Below are 17,436 nucleotides of genomic sequence, written 5' to 3' on the forward strand. Positions count from 1 at the left end.
GGCACACCAGAACAAGCAATGCGCAAGCGCAAGCAGCTGGGTGCTACGTCACAATATGGCCGCCCTGTTATGGGAAGAAGAAACAACATCCTTGTGTTCTGTTGAACTTTTTCCGGTCTACATTGTTTCTCCTGGATGCTTTGAAACGCTTCCCGAATTTTTGGAATAGTTCCAATCATGAGTGAATTAACCCCCGACGAGGTATGAAGCAAATACTGTGTGGCTTTTTGATACAATCAAACTTTTTGTCGGGACGGCAACTACTGATCTGGACTCATCGCTCATTTTGTTCAGTCATTCACTGATTGTAGTTTTGTACGCTATCGACGTTATCCCTGGCATACTGCATCATGCGTGCAGTGTGATTTGTCATTGTTCATCTGATGCATTGTCATGTTTGATGTATTGTATTGTATTGTAACTCGACGATCACATGCAAAAAATATTCGGAAAAAAGCCTGTTCAAATAAGACAATGAAAATTCTGGGATTGTGTGGACTGTGGGAAAGAATGTTGCAACCTGACGCCACTTTTTTTTCTTCGCAGTGGCTATTGTTACAGCAGCCGTAACGCATTTCCCATTTTCTATCGTTACGGTAGACTGCAACTTTTATAAAAACATGACAAGAAAATATAAAATTAGAAGGAAACAAGTGAATTTGAACGTTATGAAATTCGGACTTTATTTCCCTTTTAAAAAAATCCTCCAAAGCTTCAGGTTAGAAAAGGAAAAAAATTCGAGTGCAAAACTGAGATTCGAACCCGCAACCTCGCGGTGCAAAATCCTACCCTCTATCGGCTGAGCTGTCGCACTGCTTGCTAAAACGTGTGGAAACAAATAATTATATACCTGTGTGCGTATCAAAAAAGTATCGTAGAGGGCGCTAAACAACGCGTGCCGTAACGATAGCCACTTCGTTTTTTCTTCACAATCACATAATCATCTCAAACATTGTCAAATGGACAATGAAGGTCAGTCATTGCAAAAATGATGATAAGACATGAATATGGCCTTTTTATGGGACTGAGAAGCATTTCTAATTTTGTTAGGAAATATTTAGAAAATTGTCTTGACTCTCCATTGACTTTGTACACAACCACTGAAGTGGTGTCAAGTTGCAACGTTCTTTCCCAGTTCCGAAAGAAATACTTTCTTTTATTTCCGAAAGAATATTTCTTTCAGTTCCGAAAGAATGTATTTCTTTCAGTTCCGAAAGAATAGTTTACTGAAAAAAAAGCAGGCTAAATCTAGCCGGCTAAATATTTTTCAGCCAGCTAGATTTAGCCAGCTTTCTTTCAGTAAGCGATATTTAAGTCAGCTTGATTGTACAGCGCCCTCTTTGACGCACATACAAGTAGGCCTACATTGTAAAAGGTATTAAATTACCACCGTCGTTTGTGCTGCATGTGTGGCCGAGTGGATAGCGCGTGTATCTCATGAATGAGTGAGAATTCCTGGCTAGCGACATTTTTGAATTTTTTTTTCATCCCAAAATATTAAGAAATTTGAAATTGACTGCAGCATTTAATTGCAGAGTTTTACATTTTCTTTTTCTGATTTGTGGCTCTGGAGGATTTTGTTTAGAGGGAAATAAAGTCAGAAATTGTACAATGGTCTGATTTCCATCTCGTGAATAGGAAATCACAATGACAATGTTGGCGCGGAACCAGACTAAGTGGGCGGGGACAAAAACAGTCACTGCGCATTTTCAGCCTATCTGGCAAAATATCAATTACTAAATGAAAGCTGGATCCGGCTAAATATCTACTGCATTAATTAAAAATACCTAGAAAAATTTCATGGACTTTGTCAGGACACTGCACTCTTTCTTTTGATACAATGTGTATCATGTTTGCAAACCTTTCCAAAGTCTTTTGACACTTCTCATTTAAGGGAACGGGAATAAAACATGATGAATCATCGTTGTGTTGGCGGAGATGATTTATATAAATTCCTTTGGAAAAGGAAGGAACTAAATGACACATCACATTATGAGTCATTTGAATCACATGCAACATGGATACAATGCGTACAATCAGTTAAGCTGTGCAGAATATACATGTATACTATACATTGATCATCCGCTAAATATCCAGATACCATTTTTCCAATTCTTATACATGTAGTAGCGGTGTGCATTTACGGGTAGTATGAGAACCGGGTACCCGGTTAAAAAACACGGGTAGCCGGGTATCTGTTAAAGAATCCCAACCAAATATTGGAAGTTGCTGTTCAGATTGTGCATAAAGGCCCACATACTACATGTGCATTGTACCACATCGGTGCATCAATGCGGCAAGATACATGTGTGTACAATGAGCTTGATACAATTACATGTATGGTGAAAACTGCAGCTTGCGTCATGTGCGTGAGTGTACAAGCATTACATTCACTGTGTGGACTTCCGAACAAAAGAACACAAGGTTTCCCCCTCTCTGTAAAACAGGTTTAGAGGCATTTTGGGTTACATTGTAGGTTTATCCGTGGCAAAATGAAGAGAAACACTAAAGGGAAGCACAGAAAAAAATGTGGGTTGAAAGAGTTTTCACAGTAAAATAATTTTTTTCACTGGTTTTTCTTGTAACTACACAAAAAAAAGGAATGTCCACTCTAAGTATGTAAAACAAACATAGGTGTTAATGTGAAATCTGTTTTGTTTTTCCATGTAGCCTGGTTTTCATTCTGAAGTTTACGCACTGACATTCAAAACCTTTCTTTTTCGTTGTCTGAAAAGTTGCTAAGTAATTTGTAAAGTTGGTTACGGGTACCCGATGCCATAATCTGGAACCGGTTCCTGACATCAGCGGTCGGGCACTCGGGTACCCGGCTCCGATGCACAGTCCTACATGTATGAGGGCAGGGGGTGATACATGTACTTTTCCTCCTGTGTGTTTACAAACTATCTCAGGACAGTGTAAATTGCAAGGCCATCAAACTTTTGTAAACAAAGCATAGGCAGCAAAACATTTTTAGCTGATTGATATCTTCACCAATTAAACAAATCAGATGCCTACACCCACTATCTCTTCTGATGTTTACAAACTTGTGATACAATGTACATGGTACATGTATCCAATAATACAAAGGAACGATTCTGAAACTTGGTGATCTACTTTCTGATAATCCTGTAAATTATTTACATTACATTTTATTTGGCTATAAACATATTTATTTTAATTGTCCGCTCGTTAAATATATTCAATCAACTGATTAATTCCGGTTATAAATATTTCAGTTTGTTCAACCAGACAGCAAACTAATAACCCTAACTCCCTAGCATGATTTACTAGGAACCATACCCATCCTGGCAAATTCCAACACCATATGGGAAGCTGAACACACATACATATATTTCTGACTTTGTTTCTGGAGGTGTGCCAACCCAATGTAAAAGACTGTCAGTTTAGGGGTACTGCACCCATCCCGACAGATTCCAACAAAACATGCTGTTGGGGTTTGATGGGTTGAGTTCTGTTAGGATTAATACATTTAAATTCTCACAACAATTTTCCAAATTCATTGTTCCAACAGTTATTATTCAAGGCTCTGTTAAAACATTCCAATGCGGTCCAATGGGGGGGGGGGGGGATCTGTTGGGTTTTGTTTATAATCCGAGTAGAGAGAAAAATCTTTTGTACTGTACTTTTGTATGTTGAATCTTTTTACATTGAGCTGTGTTCATGCTGCAGTAGCTGTTGGATATCGTTCCTGGTTCCTTACGGAAATGTGAAACAAGTAGAAAGAGGTGGGAGAATCAGAGATTTGAAAATCCTGTTTAATCCTTAATTTTGTTTTCAAACTGAATAAGAAATCTGACTTCACCGGAAGTTCCCATCCAGCTCACAGTCATGCCAACAAAAAGTGACGAGTGAGGTGCCACATGAAATGCCCCCCCCCCCCAATAACTGGTTAAACATAGGTTGCATGATTCAATGACCACTGGGCCTTTACAAAAACACTCCAGAGCTGTAATGTTGAAAAAAAATTGACGGGAGCTATCTGATCAGTCAAATGATCAGGCTTTACCAAGAAGACCACTAGCAAGTGAATACAGTTACAATCAGAGACCATAGAGCAAATTTGGGGATGTTCTAGTTGTTTTCTTTAACCTGTGTCATACACTAAAAATGGAAGGCTTAATTTTTTGAAGGTTGGTTCCAATATCGAGTTTGCAAAAATGAAACCGACTTAACCGAGTAGTGGAATTTGGATTTTCAGATTAAAATCTCATCACTAGAAGAAAGGTGCATCAGATTACAGCAAGCCAAGACACTCAGCAATTGATAAAATTTAAAAAAAATTCTTTATTTCATTGGACAGATGCGTAGGAGGCGACTAGCCCGACTGGACAGAAGTCCCCTTGCGAGCGCAGCAACAACGGCGCCTGCCGGTGAAGAAAAGCCCAGTCAGCCTGGGCCATCAGCCAGCCAAGGGGATGAGGATAAGAGACTAGGGGTGCCAGAGCTGGCCCCCAAGGTACCCAGTGAGGTACCCAAAGAGGCACCTAGTGAGGCGCCCAGTGAGGTACCGGTATCACAAAAGGCTGCGGTTACCGTGGAGGCTTCAAGCCAGGGCGGGATGGATACAGGTTTGTTACTTGTTCATGTACCAATTTTTCCTGTTTTAAGCCTAGAACCCAGTACAGTACCCAATGAGGTCCCAAGTGAGGTACCCAGTGAGGTACCCATTTGGGTACCCATTGGAGCACCAGTAGGGTGTACAAGTAGTCTGTTTTCAGCTAGTCCTATTCCCATGAGGTACCCAGAGAGGTACTCAGTGAGGTCCCCATGTGGTACCCAGTGAGGTACCCAGTGAGGTACGCAGTGGACTTTCCAGTGAGACACCCAAGGGGAATCCTGTGAGGTACCCACTGAGGTACCCAGTGGGTTACGCAGGTATAAGATTCTGGCAGATTCAAGAAGCTCATAAAATAATCCTAGGATTTTCATGTACGGGTTTACACTACATGGATACTATACTATCCTCTTGAAGACAAAAGTCAACTGGGGTCCTACTTTGCCACATTGCAGATGATTCACAGAGCACCCCAAGTCAGCCATCGGAAACTATGGAGAGCGCCCCCAGTGTCCACGACAGCTTAGACTCCGGCTTCCCAGCCAGCATGGAAATGGACTCGGAAACATGTGACCAAGGGTAAACAGATTCAATTAATTTTGGTTAACCAATGTACAATGATTTCGCGAAAAGTAAGCGGTTTGTTTCCGTTGCCAGTACCACATCCTCTGGCAGCCGCATTTCCCCAAATTTAATACGATTAGGGTTTCCTGAATCTGTTAATGTTACATGCAGATATGCAACATATGTACATCCTAATCAGCCGTATGCTTTTACTCTGCTTAAAGGGACATTACGTCCTTAAATGCACCCAATTGGGCTACAAAACCCGTTTTGATGTTAGCTCAAATGATCTTAATTGAAAAGAGCATTTAATAGTAGGATATACATTGTAAATATCCACACAACCAACCTTTTATAAACTGGGTGTCTTTGTGTTATTTTTTGCGAGAACCACACGAGAACCAATTCTGGGGGTCAAAATTTTGACTCTCAAAGATCGAGCTGTTGGGTGCTAGTCATGATTCCTGCTGCACATGTTCGTGATTCCTGCATACACATTTGTGTATTGGTGCTGTGTGTATTATGTGTCACACACACAACATGTACAACAGAGCTTGTCTTACATACGCAGTGTGGACTTCCGAACAAAAGACGTCCACATAATGTAGGTAGCAGCGACGAAGTGTGGACTTGCCCACGTCCACACAGTGTTTCCCCATTTCTGGAAAACAGGTTTAGAGGCATTTTTGGGTTAGGTTTATCGGTAGCAGAATGAAGAGAAACACTAAAGGGAATCATTGAAAAAAAATTGGGTTGTAAGAGTTTTCACAGTTTGAGAAAAATGAGTTTTTCCACTGGTGTTCCTTAACTACACGAAAAGAAAGGAAAGTCCACACTAGGTATGTGAAACAAGTCTGGGTGTACGTGTTCTACATAACCCCCGAGGACCGACTCACAAAGGGAGAACAACAGATCCTTTCAGTCCTCGGGCGTTGGGTCTTTTGTTCCAAACGGTCCTCTGTAGTAGGTTCGTGTGCTTAGTCTATGGGAAAGTGTTAAAGTACAGGGACAAAGGGAAACACAATAGGTTGTCCTCAGGCGTATAGTAAAACACGACTGCGTGGACACAGCTGGAAATACGTACCGGTATGCGTATGCCACAAAATTTCCGCCGCATCAGAAGTATACAACCAGGATTTTTCTCAGGAACAGTGCAACATTATGTTAGTTTCCTTTCAACCAGACCTTTGAAATAGTATAAGTAAACAATCCAAAACATAATATTTGTGGGGATTTCGGGCCGTAATGCCCCTTTAATTGTAACGGGAAGTAGCTTAAAAGCCAGTTTTGAATTCCAGTCTCGGAGGGCGAATGACACACAAAAGCTGCCAGCAAAAAAAAAAAATCCATCAAGGGTTTGGGCGTGGCACCCTAAAAAATTAAATTTTAAAATGGAATTGATCATGTGTTAGCCCTGCATAAATAATGGACTTTCCAATGAAACATTGAATGAAAACCGATCTACGCTAAATTATCAATTTGTCAATTTAATTTGCCTCAATTGCCTCAATGGTAAAAAAGCCCAATTTATTTATTCATGGACATCATATTTTTTGAAAAGTCCTTTTGGGGAAAAAAAACTTAAAAATTTGACAAATCTTGGGGATAGGCCTACCACCTTTTAAGGGTCTTCAAGTGAATTTTTCTCTGGAACATTTTTTTTGTGGAAATTTCTACTCTTAAATGTATCAAAATATTTCACGCCCCTTTTTTGTTAATTTTATTGAAAAGTGTACATGTACTTCTTTAAACATTTACAATGTCCCATGCTTTTCTAGACAACTGAGGGCGCTGTTGCTGTGATGTCATTTCAGGAAGATGATATATTCAGTTTAAGGGTTTTCTGTTCAAAATGTGAACCCAAAAATTTGCTTATTGAAAACATTTGTGAGAAAAGTTTGCTCATTGGCATGCTGCCATGTACTAAAACAACAACGAATCACCAAAGAAAAGAAAATTGACGACAAGGAAATACCCACAATTCTGGCAACTTTTGGTGCTGAAATAGCTGTAACATTGAGATTTCTGCCTGAAATGACATCACACTTTTGCTCATGAATATATGGAAATCGAATTAGCCCCATAAAACCCAAAAGACAGCAAAATACTTGGAAAATGGCAAAAGAAAAGTGAAAATAGTGTTAAGTGGGATTGCTTTGACAAAATTACATTGTACGGGGGCCCTTTAAAAGCTGTCACAGGCACATTGACGGCGTTTGAACATTTGATTGACCACATCTGTTTTCGTTCAGACAAGTATTTATGTGTTGTAAATGTTTGATGTATAACGGTAATATTCCCCTCTTGAACCCAATCCCATTAATCTCTGTATCTCCCAAAGCTCGGTGTTTGTTACTCGTTATGCCGGCCCAAACCACCCCCGCACTCTATAGTTTTACAGGTTCATCGAGTAGTAAATTCAAGGGAAGATACAACATTTGCAAACATCAAAAAACGAAATGCTCAAATTATCATGAAATACCTTACTGGATTGTTAGGGAATGACAGTCTAAAGCATCCTGTAAGATCTTGGCTCCTGCTATGCTGACATTTTCAAGAAACATTGTATTTTTCCAATGCTCATCGGCCGACCAGCGTTGGAGAAAAATGACTTTTTTCAAAAACCTCTCCTAACTTTTCATATTGAGTTGTTCCGCATTTTCTTTGCAATTGATTACACACCTGTGAAGAGGTACAAGCCTGCTAGACTGGTTCTTTGACCTTATACAATTCCCCAAGGTCTATAAATTGTTCCGTTTCATCTAAAGAGGGGTCAGGGAACCAGACCTCAAGAACATGATTGGGTTTCTTGGTTTTTCCAGCATCTACGAAACCAAAACGTGAACAAGTCAGTTTAACAATATTTGCCATAACATACTAATCCTTCAAATCCATTTATTTCTGAAAATTGCAGCAAAAGCAAATGTTGTACATTCCCTTTAAGTGTTGCACATTTTTTTTTTAATTTACAAGTGCCAATGGGCTAAGCGATAAATCTTGCAAAAATGTGATGCTGTTAAAAACATTGCCATATGCCATTTTATTTTGACAGGTTCATCATAAAAATTATATACAAACAATTTCTACGATAACGAATGCCATTTGAAAATGTTGAACTCATTTCAAGATGAATTCGTCGATGACCTTTACAAATGTAGTTCTGATTGTGCCAAATTCAGCTTGAAATCACTGCATGGCTACCTGGCATGCCTGGGTAAATGTGTAGGCCTAATTGTGTATCGAGTGCTTGCAATAACACTCCTGGGCAAACCCTTGGGGGAGTTTTTTCCAAATTGCAGACAGATGACATTTACATTTGAGGAAATGTGGTTGGGTTTAGTATATTATCTTGTAAAAATCTGTTTTTCATATTATCAGTGATGGCTGAGTTTTGTATGACTTTTTTTTACGCACAGTCGAAACCCACAAATTGCAGAAATTTTTAAAAATGTTTCTTATTTTCTTCAAGATATTTTGAAAAAAAATCCTGTCATTTTCTGGAATGTTAATAATTATTCTGGAAAGTCTTGAACAATAGCACATTTTTATTAGTTAGAGTATACGGTTTCTGTACATTTCAGAAAATTTGTAGAAATAATGGAACCTATTTTTCTAGTTCTTGTAATCTCACAAAGAGACTCTTTATAGTTTTACCAATGTAGTTTTTTTTTAATGTTTGGGGGATAACTGTGTTCATGAATATCAAAATTATTATTTTGTCAGCAAAAATGTCTCTGAAAAATCTCTGGATTTTTAAAATGGTCCAGGAATTCAAAATCTTTTTCGACATGTACAACATTTTCCCTATAGAAATTCAGAAACTCAGATCTAAAAAAAAAAATTACTTCTGTTTTGTTGTTTCTTCCAACTAAAAGCACCCCTGTATACATGTACATGTACATGGTAGATCCCTACAAACTGTTTTTTTGCAAATACATGTACGTTCTCGGCGCATTATCATTTCAACTTCAAAGTAGTACAGTATAAACTAACAAGTGCGAGTGCACAATAAGCTCTGGCCACATGAACGTTTTGCATGAAATCTATCAAAATGATTCCTGCCAGAGCTTAAAAATGCGATGCTCCAAACGCAACGTCGATGGCACATATGTGGAACACCATACTTTAGATTTATACCTACATGTACTAGTGTAGATTGATAGTGATTTGTGATAAATACCATGTGACTATAACATTACTGCACATGTTTTGCCTCCATTAACAAACTTTTCGTAAACATCTTTCCGAATTGTTAAAAACAATTTTTGTTCAGTATTCAATTTGTTGTTTGCTCTTTAAGCAAATTTAATTTTGTACTTTACAACGACAGCATGGCACTTCGTCAATTAGTCAAAAAATTTTTGGTCATTAATTTTGGGTCAATTTTTTGGACATACAGACAGACTGAACGATCGGCTGACCACCAAGTGACATGTAGAACTCCTGCTAGAGCTTAAAAATGTGCCATACATGTACATGTATGTAGGCCCTACATGTGCACGAGCATGTATGAACTTCTCAATGGGTCAAATACAGAAAGTACAAACACTCAATTGAGATGCGTGTAGAACGTGCTTCCACCATCCTGGTTTTGTATTTAGTTACGTCCATGTATATAAACATCCTTGAACGTTTCCTGTCATTCACCTGAAAGCATTAAAAAAAAAAGTTCAAAGGAAAGTACAAATCTGTGGTATGGGATGTGACCTGTACTGTCAGTTTCACTGCAGCTGCACGGCGCCGCACAGTTTCTTGGAAACTTGGAGTTTGTGCCACGACGGATCCACTTTTTTTTTTACATTTCCTCTAATTCGATACACGTAAATGTGTCAAACCTCGACCACATGGTTGTGATTCATGGAATGGAGGACGTTTTGTGTACAACCCCAACCCAATTGGTTTACAGTAGATCCTCTAACGAGCAATAAATTTTCTGGAATTACCGCCAGTGTCAGCAATGGAAGATTGTGAAATTAATTTCGAGCGTCATTGTACGAAAGAATTATCTCCTGATCTGGTCATATGCGTCGAGCTCCTAAATATAATCCCAGCTAATATTTTTTTTTGGTCGATTTGGCGAGGTGAAAGAAGAGAAGGCGTCTTGGTTTTGAGGAATTTCCGGGGGTTAGACGTTTTTGAAGATGGTCCTGAATTTGATCTTCTCTTGCCTCTTTCCTAACAGGAGTCTGTCCCAGATGGACGTAGACTCGGGAATCGAGAATCCGGAACTGGAAGAGACAGTTAAGAAAGGCAAGAAACCATCTGCCGAAAAGGTAAGACTTCATTTGTTCTCAATAAAAAGAAAATGGTATTTTTTTTTTAATGGTAAGATAAGTCTTTTCACTCAACTATTAATCATATAATTTTGGTCCATGTGAATTGTAACAATGTATTAAAGTATTTTGTTATCATGAAATAACATCAATGTTTTATCAATTCGTTGTTGTATCCATAAATTAATATAACAATAAAATTTGAAAATTGTGAGCAAATGGTAGCGAAACAGCGTCATTGTTTGTACCCTTTCTAAAATGACCTCAATAAATGTATCATCTTTCTTTTTCTAGAAATGTCTGAGTGAGGCAGAACTGTTGCAGGTTGTGTCCCGTGTATTCCACGTTTCGTGGAAGGAGCAAGGGAGGGACGTTGTATATCTCCCTGGCTTGGCAACAGAATTTGCTGAAGAGCCCGAACAAGGTATGTCGTCTGATATTTTTCCAGTGAATGGAAGCGAGAGATTTGTCACATAGCTTATTTCATTATTCTTGATTGGAATATTTTTCATTATTCTTGATCTTTCTATTTTCATTATTCTCGATCATAGTATTTTCATTATTCTCGATCATAGTATTTTCATTATTCTTGACTGTAATTCTACATTGTAGTATTTTCACTATTCTTGATTGTAGTATTTTCATTATTCTTGATTGGTGTATTTTTTATTATTCTTGATCATTCTATTTTCATTATTCTTGATCATAGTATTTTCATTATTCTTGACTGTAATTCTTGATTGTAGTATTTTCACTATTCTTGATTGTAGTATTTTCATTATTCTTGATTGGTGTATTTTTTATTATTCTTGATCATTCTATTTTCATTATTCTCGATCATAGTATTTTCATTATTCTTGATCATACTATTTTCATTATTCTCGATCATAGTATTTTGATTATTCTTGATTGTAATTTTTGATTGGAGTATTTTTCATAATTCTTGATTGGAGTATTTTGAATTATTCTTGATCATAGTATTTTCATTTTTCTCGATTGTAGTTTATTCAGTATGATTGTGGTGTTCTCGTTCTTTTTGTAGTATTTTTAATATTTTCGTTATTGCAGTACTTTCACTCGTCCTGATTGTAGTATTCTCCACTTTATTGCAGTATTTTCCAACACAGACGACCTAATCAACCAGGTCCTGATGGAGGTTCTGACCCAGCACGCCTGCACCGGTAACCCCTTCGCTAACCTGTCCGCTACCACACCGCCGGCAGTGTCCACGGCCGGGGGCCATTCACCACAGAGGTTAGCAAATAAAAAACTTCCAAGCCGTATCTGAATCGGGCAGTTTGGGGCTGTGGCTTTGGTGCTCGCCAATGGTGTGTTACAGTTGATAGCTGCAGCTGGAGATAACGGCTGTTTTGGACACGGCCTGAGATTCTTGTAGATTCTTTGGTTATCATGACGGCTTTGTCATCCGGTGTAGTTGGTTGAGACTACTGCACTGCCAAAGAGCCCTGTAGTATGTACAGCAACAGTTTGAAAATTTTTGAATTCAGTCTTGTGAATGGATTGGGCGAGTTTGTTTCTGCATTCAATAGAGGACGTTGAACAATAGAGGACAATATGATCCCCAATTCCCGAAGGTCCCCAATTGACGATCGTGAACTAAACATATGGGAGGTCTTTCTAAAAAGTACAAACAAAAGAGGGACAATAGGGGGTCCCCGATTGCAGGCAAATACACACTTGTGTGCACACATACCTCATCAACGGTTACAAAGAGATCGTTAGATTGGACTTTTGAAAGTAATTCTACCGTATGCCTGGCGCTGGCGCGAACACAAATAGGGGTTTGTACTTCGTAGATATTTAGAACAAAATAAGTCTTGCATAGTTCGTTCCGTATGCGTGCATCCTTCACATGGAGCCCTCACCAGCAGTTACAAAGTGCCATTTACTGTTCATAAGTGGATTCCTTGGGAAGTTCATGAAGTTAGGATAGTGGAAACAAAAAGGCATATAGGATTATCTGCTTGTCATACAGGTTTTTCATTTCCAATAACAGCACCACTCAAAATCCAAAGAAGTATGTTCAAAACCTAACCTGTTGAGGTTTCAGCTCTGTGGATATAACACTTTTCAAGAAAACAGTGAAAAACAGTGCACAAGTTTTTGATCTCGAAACACGATTTCGTCAATAGCACTCTTTATTTCTAATGATCAGTCAGTTGACTGATCGTTGGAAATCATCAACATTTCAGGGTGTTTTAGTACCAGTACAATCTTTAATCATTATCTCTCCTGTAGTTAGACCATTCAAAACACCTCAAAATCTGGGTTCTGGCAAATAGGAGGGAAAAAAATACTGGACCTTTTGAAATCCTCCAGAATTTATCGTTACTGCACTTCCACACCTTTCAATTCCTTTCGAATGGTATTGAAATGCAACTTACTGAATTTGCCCACAGAGTTGCTTCACCTTTGGAAACCTTTCGAAAAGTTCCAGCACTATTTCACCTTTCAAAACCCTTTGGTCAGGCAAATTTAAAATGTTTTGATAATTCTAAGGTCTGATAATTCTCTTTACCAACTGCACTGGGCATAGCAGGGTTAATCCAAATCACCTTTTTACAATTTGCCAGGTTACCTTTCGGATAAATGCAAATGATCCTATATGGGATTAAGTTTGATAAAAATGTGCATTCCAGTCTCTTCATGCCAATGCTTTACTCCTCACAGTTCATCGCAGCAGACATCCACATCGCCCAGCAGTGCCGGGGACCAGTGTAGCGGGCAACCAGCCAATCCTGAGCCGGAGATGCTGTCCTACCTTCTGCAGTGCTACCAGCGCATTAGGAACGAGGAACGCACTGCCCCCAAGGTACAACTCACCAAATTTGCTCGGCGAAAAATGGTCACCAGCATTGCCCAGTTTAATGCAGAGATACCAGTTTTCCGGCTATTGCTGTAATTCCGGCTTTTTCATAATTTGGGAAAAAATCTGGGATTAACCCTAACCCTCCTCAATCCTCCCAAATCCTCCTGCCGGTTTTGAATGATTTTAGGGGATTGAGGATGAATGGCAAAGATGTATCGCTTTTTTTGTGGAGGATGCATTACGTCAAGCCAGTAGGCCATATGCTTCATTGGTTATGTTCAGCCATGCATAAATCAGCCCTGTGTTTTTCTCGTATTTCATCCGCACTGCTTCTAAACGCCATTTGCACTGCTTCAAACCATAGCAGTAAGTGGCAGAGGATTTTGCAGGATTGAGGCAGTGGTCACCATCCACAGACTAAATTCAAGAAATAACAGATGATTTTGGAGGATTGAGTCTGAATCCAATTTTTGTCTTGGTGGCGATTGGGGAATTTGCAGGATTGAGGTTGCATCCTAGCCAGAGGGCCTAGGGGGTTAGGATTAATCATTTTTCAGCCAATACTACATGTTACTACATAGACTTAGGTTTTTACTCCAAGGACGTATTATGAAAATGAAATAATCAATATGTATTTAACTCTTTGCCGATGTAACACAAAGCTGTTAATTTATGCAATAATGAAAGTGTTACAATTTGATTTAATACATTCCAAGCTTGCCAAAAGCATAAATTCATAATTATCGTTCAAGCCTGTTTGCAGTTAGCTATGAAATTTGCACACACTTAAATACAATTGTCTGTCGTGTTGTTAACCACAGCGCTACAGTCAACCGCCCTTCAGCAACCTAGCATCAACAGCCAGATTACAGTGTGTGCACCACGCTGGGCTAGTCCTACAAGGAGCCTTCACACAAACAGGGTAGGTTTGTAACTAGTCAGAGAACGCCCAGCCTGCTATTGTCCTTGTGACTGTTTACATGGGGTGGATAGTCAGACTGCAGTGAAAGTACAGCTGTCATGGTGCACAAAAACCAACACAGTTTCAGAACTATTCATAAGATGGAATTTGCGTCAGGGTGATGTATCGGTATCTGAATCTGTATCATATAGTCGGCAAAGCATCCCAGGGGAAACATCACACCAACTTAGAGAGAATACAGTGAGAAGAAATAACAGTTTTAGAGGTGGGAGGAAAAGCCCAGAAGATATTCTGGGGAAAAGCCACGGAATCAGGTAGGGACTGAAAACCCAATCTACATATTGACCCAGGAGGGATTCGAACCTGGGTCACAGCGGTGGAAGGTGAGAAATGTACTGCTACGCCAACCTGACTCCCCGAGTGTGTTACCTCCCAAGCGAAAGTTGGAAAAAAATCACGCGGGTGTGACTCGAACCCAAGACCTCCTACTTTCTAGTCCTATCCAGCCAGCTGATGAATTTGTTTTGGTTGCAAGCTCTTGCACAGCACAAAAATTATGTCAGTGAAGAGCGAAATCTAATAATGTTAAATTTACATCTCCATGATGCAAATTCCATCGAACTGCTTAATATATTCTCCCAAATCTCATTTTTGATCGAAGCCTGATTCATGTTTCAAATCCTTTCCAATATGGATATTTACGAGGTCTCTGGAGAGATACTAATGACTCTAACATATGTTAGTCCGGCGTCTCACCGAAACTCTCCATTCAACCCAAACTTCCCATTCAACTGAGAACTGGTACCTGCCGGGTGGACAATTAAGGCCGTTACTGAAAATTGTCATTACTAACTGCCTGTAGATGTATATGTATACAAACTAACAGGATGCTAGGGGGATAGTGCAAGTTTTACTTGCAGTATTTTTTTGATGTTCTGCCCATCAGGTCACAGACTTCATTATTAGTCCCCCAGCTTCTGAGCCATTCTCTCCCACGAGGATTCCTTCAGGAGCTGGCCACAGCTGCCAGGGAGGATGATTCCAGCTTCCGTCAAGTAAGTAGATCTAGCAAAAACTTGGAATGTGGTAGAAATGTGGAGCACTGTGGTCCAATACCTACGGTGTTCGACCCATGTGCCATGGTACATGGGTTCGAATAATAATAATAATAATAATAACTGTATTTATATAGCGCTTTTTGCCAGAGGATACAAAGCGCTGGTAGAGAATGCAACCAAAGACAGGTAAATGAAGTATATGAACATATGAGACCCATTATGTAGCACCTTTTTGCTAGGTGCTGCGGCGCATAATTGCTGCCACTGCCAGAAACACCAGGGCAAACCCCTTCTCTTAGCGACAAGTGTTACTGGGTTCTTTAACGTGCATTACACAACACACGGGACCTACGGCTTCACGTCCCATCCAAAGGACGAAGCAATAATGGTAAAGTGCCTTGCTCAAGAGCACAAGCACCATGTTCCCACGGTTGGGATTCGAACCCATGTACCACGGCACACAAGTCGAACGCCGTAACCAACATGGTGCTTGTGTTCTTGGGCAAGACACTTTACTACAATTGCCTCTCTCCACCCGGGAGTATACTTGGGTACCTGTGAGGGTACAGACCAGATTGTGCTGACCTCGAGCTGCTGCAGCAAAATGGTCTCATGGCCTGATGAACAGGGGTAATAATTAGCATTTTGTGTCCTTCGGTACAAGGTGCTTTATAAATACCAGTTATTGTTGTGATTACTAATTATTAAACTATTCTGATTGTCTACAACAGAGATCAGTGGGTAGTTTTTGTGACTCAATATCAGAGGGTTAAGGGTTTGAATCCTGCCGCTGGCCATGTGTTCTGCCCTTGGGCAAGCCACTTTACTTTCACTTGTCTCTCTCCACCCAGGACTATATCTTGGTTCTGCAAATAGCTAGGGAATAACCTGTGATGGACTTGCATCCCATGCAGAGTGAACAGAAATAGTCATTTCATTCCAAGGAAACTGGAGATAAACGAAGGCCCGATGAGCCGTATTTGCACAGGACAGACTTTACAGCAAATATCCCTCGTTATTCATCATTAGATTTGGATCTGTTGTTATGTTTACCAAATGTTCAAATCACAGAGAGAGATTCATGTTGCCAATCGTTTTTGCTTCCTCGTAGATATTCACTCCGCTAATCATTGGGCTTGTGCAAGATATCCAGCGATGCTCCTTGGACGGTGATAGCTACAAGGGTCCGTTGTCTGTAAGTTGAACATCAAGTGGCCGAGAGACCGATCCGTTTGGCTTTGCTCACTGCGCACGCGGGCAAGAACACATGCAGTACCGTATGTTCCATCCGTGCGTGTAATACGCGCGTGCACGCATATCGGGCATTTGTATACGCATGTTGGACATTAATCACGGTTTGTGATTGGTCAAAACATTATTGGGAGGAGCTTAATGGATTGGTCTAGTTTTGTTGAGCTTTGGTGCACAGAATTCAGCACAGAACATTTGTGCTTAGCTACATTGGGTTACCGGCCAAAATGTCATGTGTGTATATTGCAAGTGACTGGTAACCAGCATGTTTTTGCTGAGTTAGAAAATTAGGTATGCAATGTTTTCTGCTTAATCGTTCTGAGAAATGGTGCCTGCTGTTTTAGATAATTAGTGTATTAGGCCAAGTAAAAAAAAAACATGTTCAGCATCCTGCCTTTTTTAATAAAAGGAAGGAGGTGGCCTTTTTTTCCTCCAAAATGGCTGCCCGACTGTGCTGTTTTTCAAGATGGCCGCCCGTTTTTTTTTAAAATGGCCGCCACTTGGAAATGACATGCCAGCTTTATATGGGCTAGATGCAACAGACAAACAGGTGAAAATGATGTCACTGTTTAAAATTTCTCATTTGTTCGGTTTAAAAAAAACCCAAAAAACCAGGAGGCGGCCTCCAAAAAGGAAGTGAGCGGGGACGTTTAACATGTTTTTTTTTATGTGGCCTTAGTGTTCATTTTTTGTCACCCTTACAGTCTCTTAACATATCTTTTACTGCTGTTAAGTGTCACAACTTTGTATAATACCATTTGCGTTTTTTTTTCTGTCTGACAGGCCATGAATGAGCTGTGCAAAATAAAAATAGGAAACTCCCGACCAATATGCAAATTAGTAAGTACATGCACAAATTTATTGGAGTTCTCTTCGTTTCATGTTAAATTATGTACGAGGGTTCTGCCACTCATCTAATCCACATTGCATTTCGAAACTTTGACGTCCCTTCTTTACTCACA

The 17,436-nt window shown here is 39.7% G+C and overlaps 1 protein-coding gene across 1 annotated transcript in view; it reads left to right on the top strand.

Moving 5' to 3' along the window:
* Positions 1 to 22: 22 nt before the first annotated feature.
* LOC119744602 (ubiquitin conjugation factor E4 B-like) overlaps positions 23 to 17,436 on the top strand; it is a 32,748-nt gene continuing 15,334 nt past the window's right edge. Inside the window, exons 1-11 of the mRNA XM_038220627.1 lie at positions 23 to 201; positions 4,322 to 4,589; positions 5,032 to 5,155; positions 10,323 to 10,413; positions 10,708 to 10,837; positions 11,526 to 11,667; positions 13,105 to 13,246; positions 14,065 to 14,165; positions 15,112 to 15,220; positions 16,335 to 16,418; positions 17,258 to 17,314. Coding sequence (XP_038076555.1) covers positions 178 to 201; positions 4,322 to 4,589; positions 5,032 to 5,155; positions 10,323 to 10,413; positions 10,708 to 10,837; positions 11,526 to 11,667; positions 13,105 to 13,246; positions 14,065 to 14,165; positions 15,112 to 15,220; positions 16,335 to 16,418; positions 17,258 to 17,314 — 1,272 coding nt within the window. The 5' untranslated portion in view covers positions 23 to 177. The remainder of the gene's footprint in view (positions 202 to 4,321; positions 4,590 to 5,031; positions 5,156 to 10,322; positions 10,414 to 10,707; positions 10,838 to 11,525; positions 11,668 to 13,104; positions 13,247 to 14,064; positions 14,166 to 15,111; positions 15,221 to 16,334; positions 16,419 to 17,257; positions 17,315 to 17,436) is intronic.

Source organism: Patiria miniata, unplaced genomic scaffold, assembly GCF_015706575.1.
Source record: "Patiria miniata isolate m_02_andy unplaced genomic scaffold, ASM1570657v1 HiC_scaffold_7, whole genome shotgun sequence".
Classification (NCBI taxonomy): Eukaryota; Metazoa; Echinodermata; class Asteroidea; order Valvatida; family Asterinidae; genus Patiria; species Patiria miniata.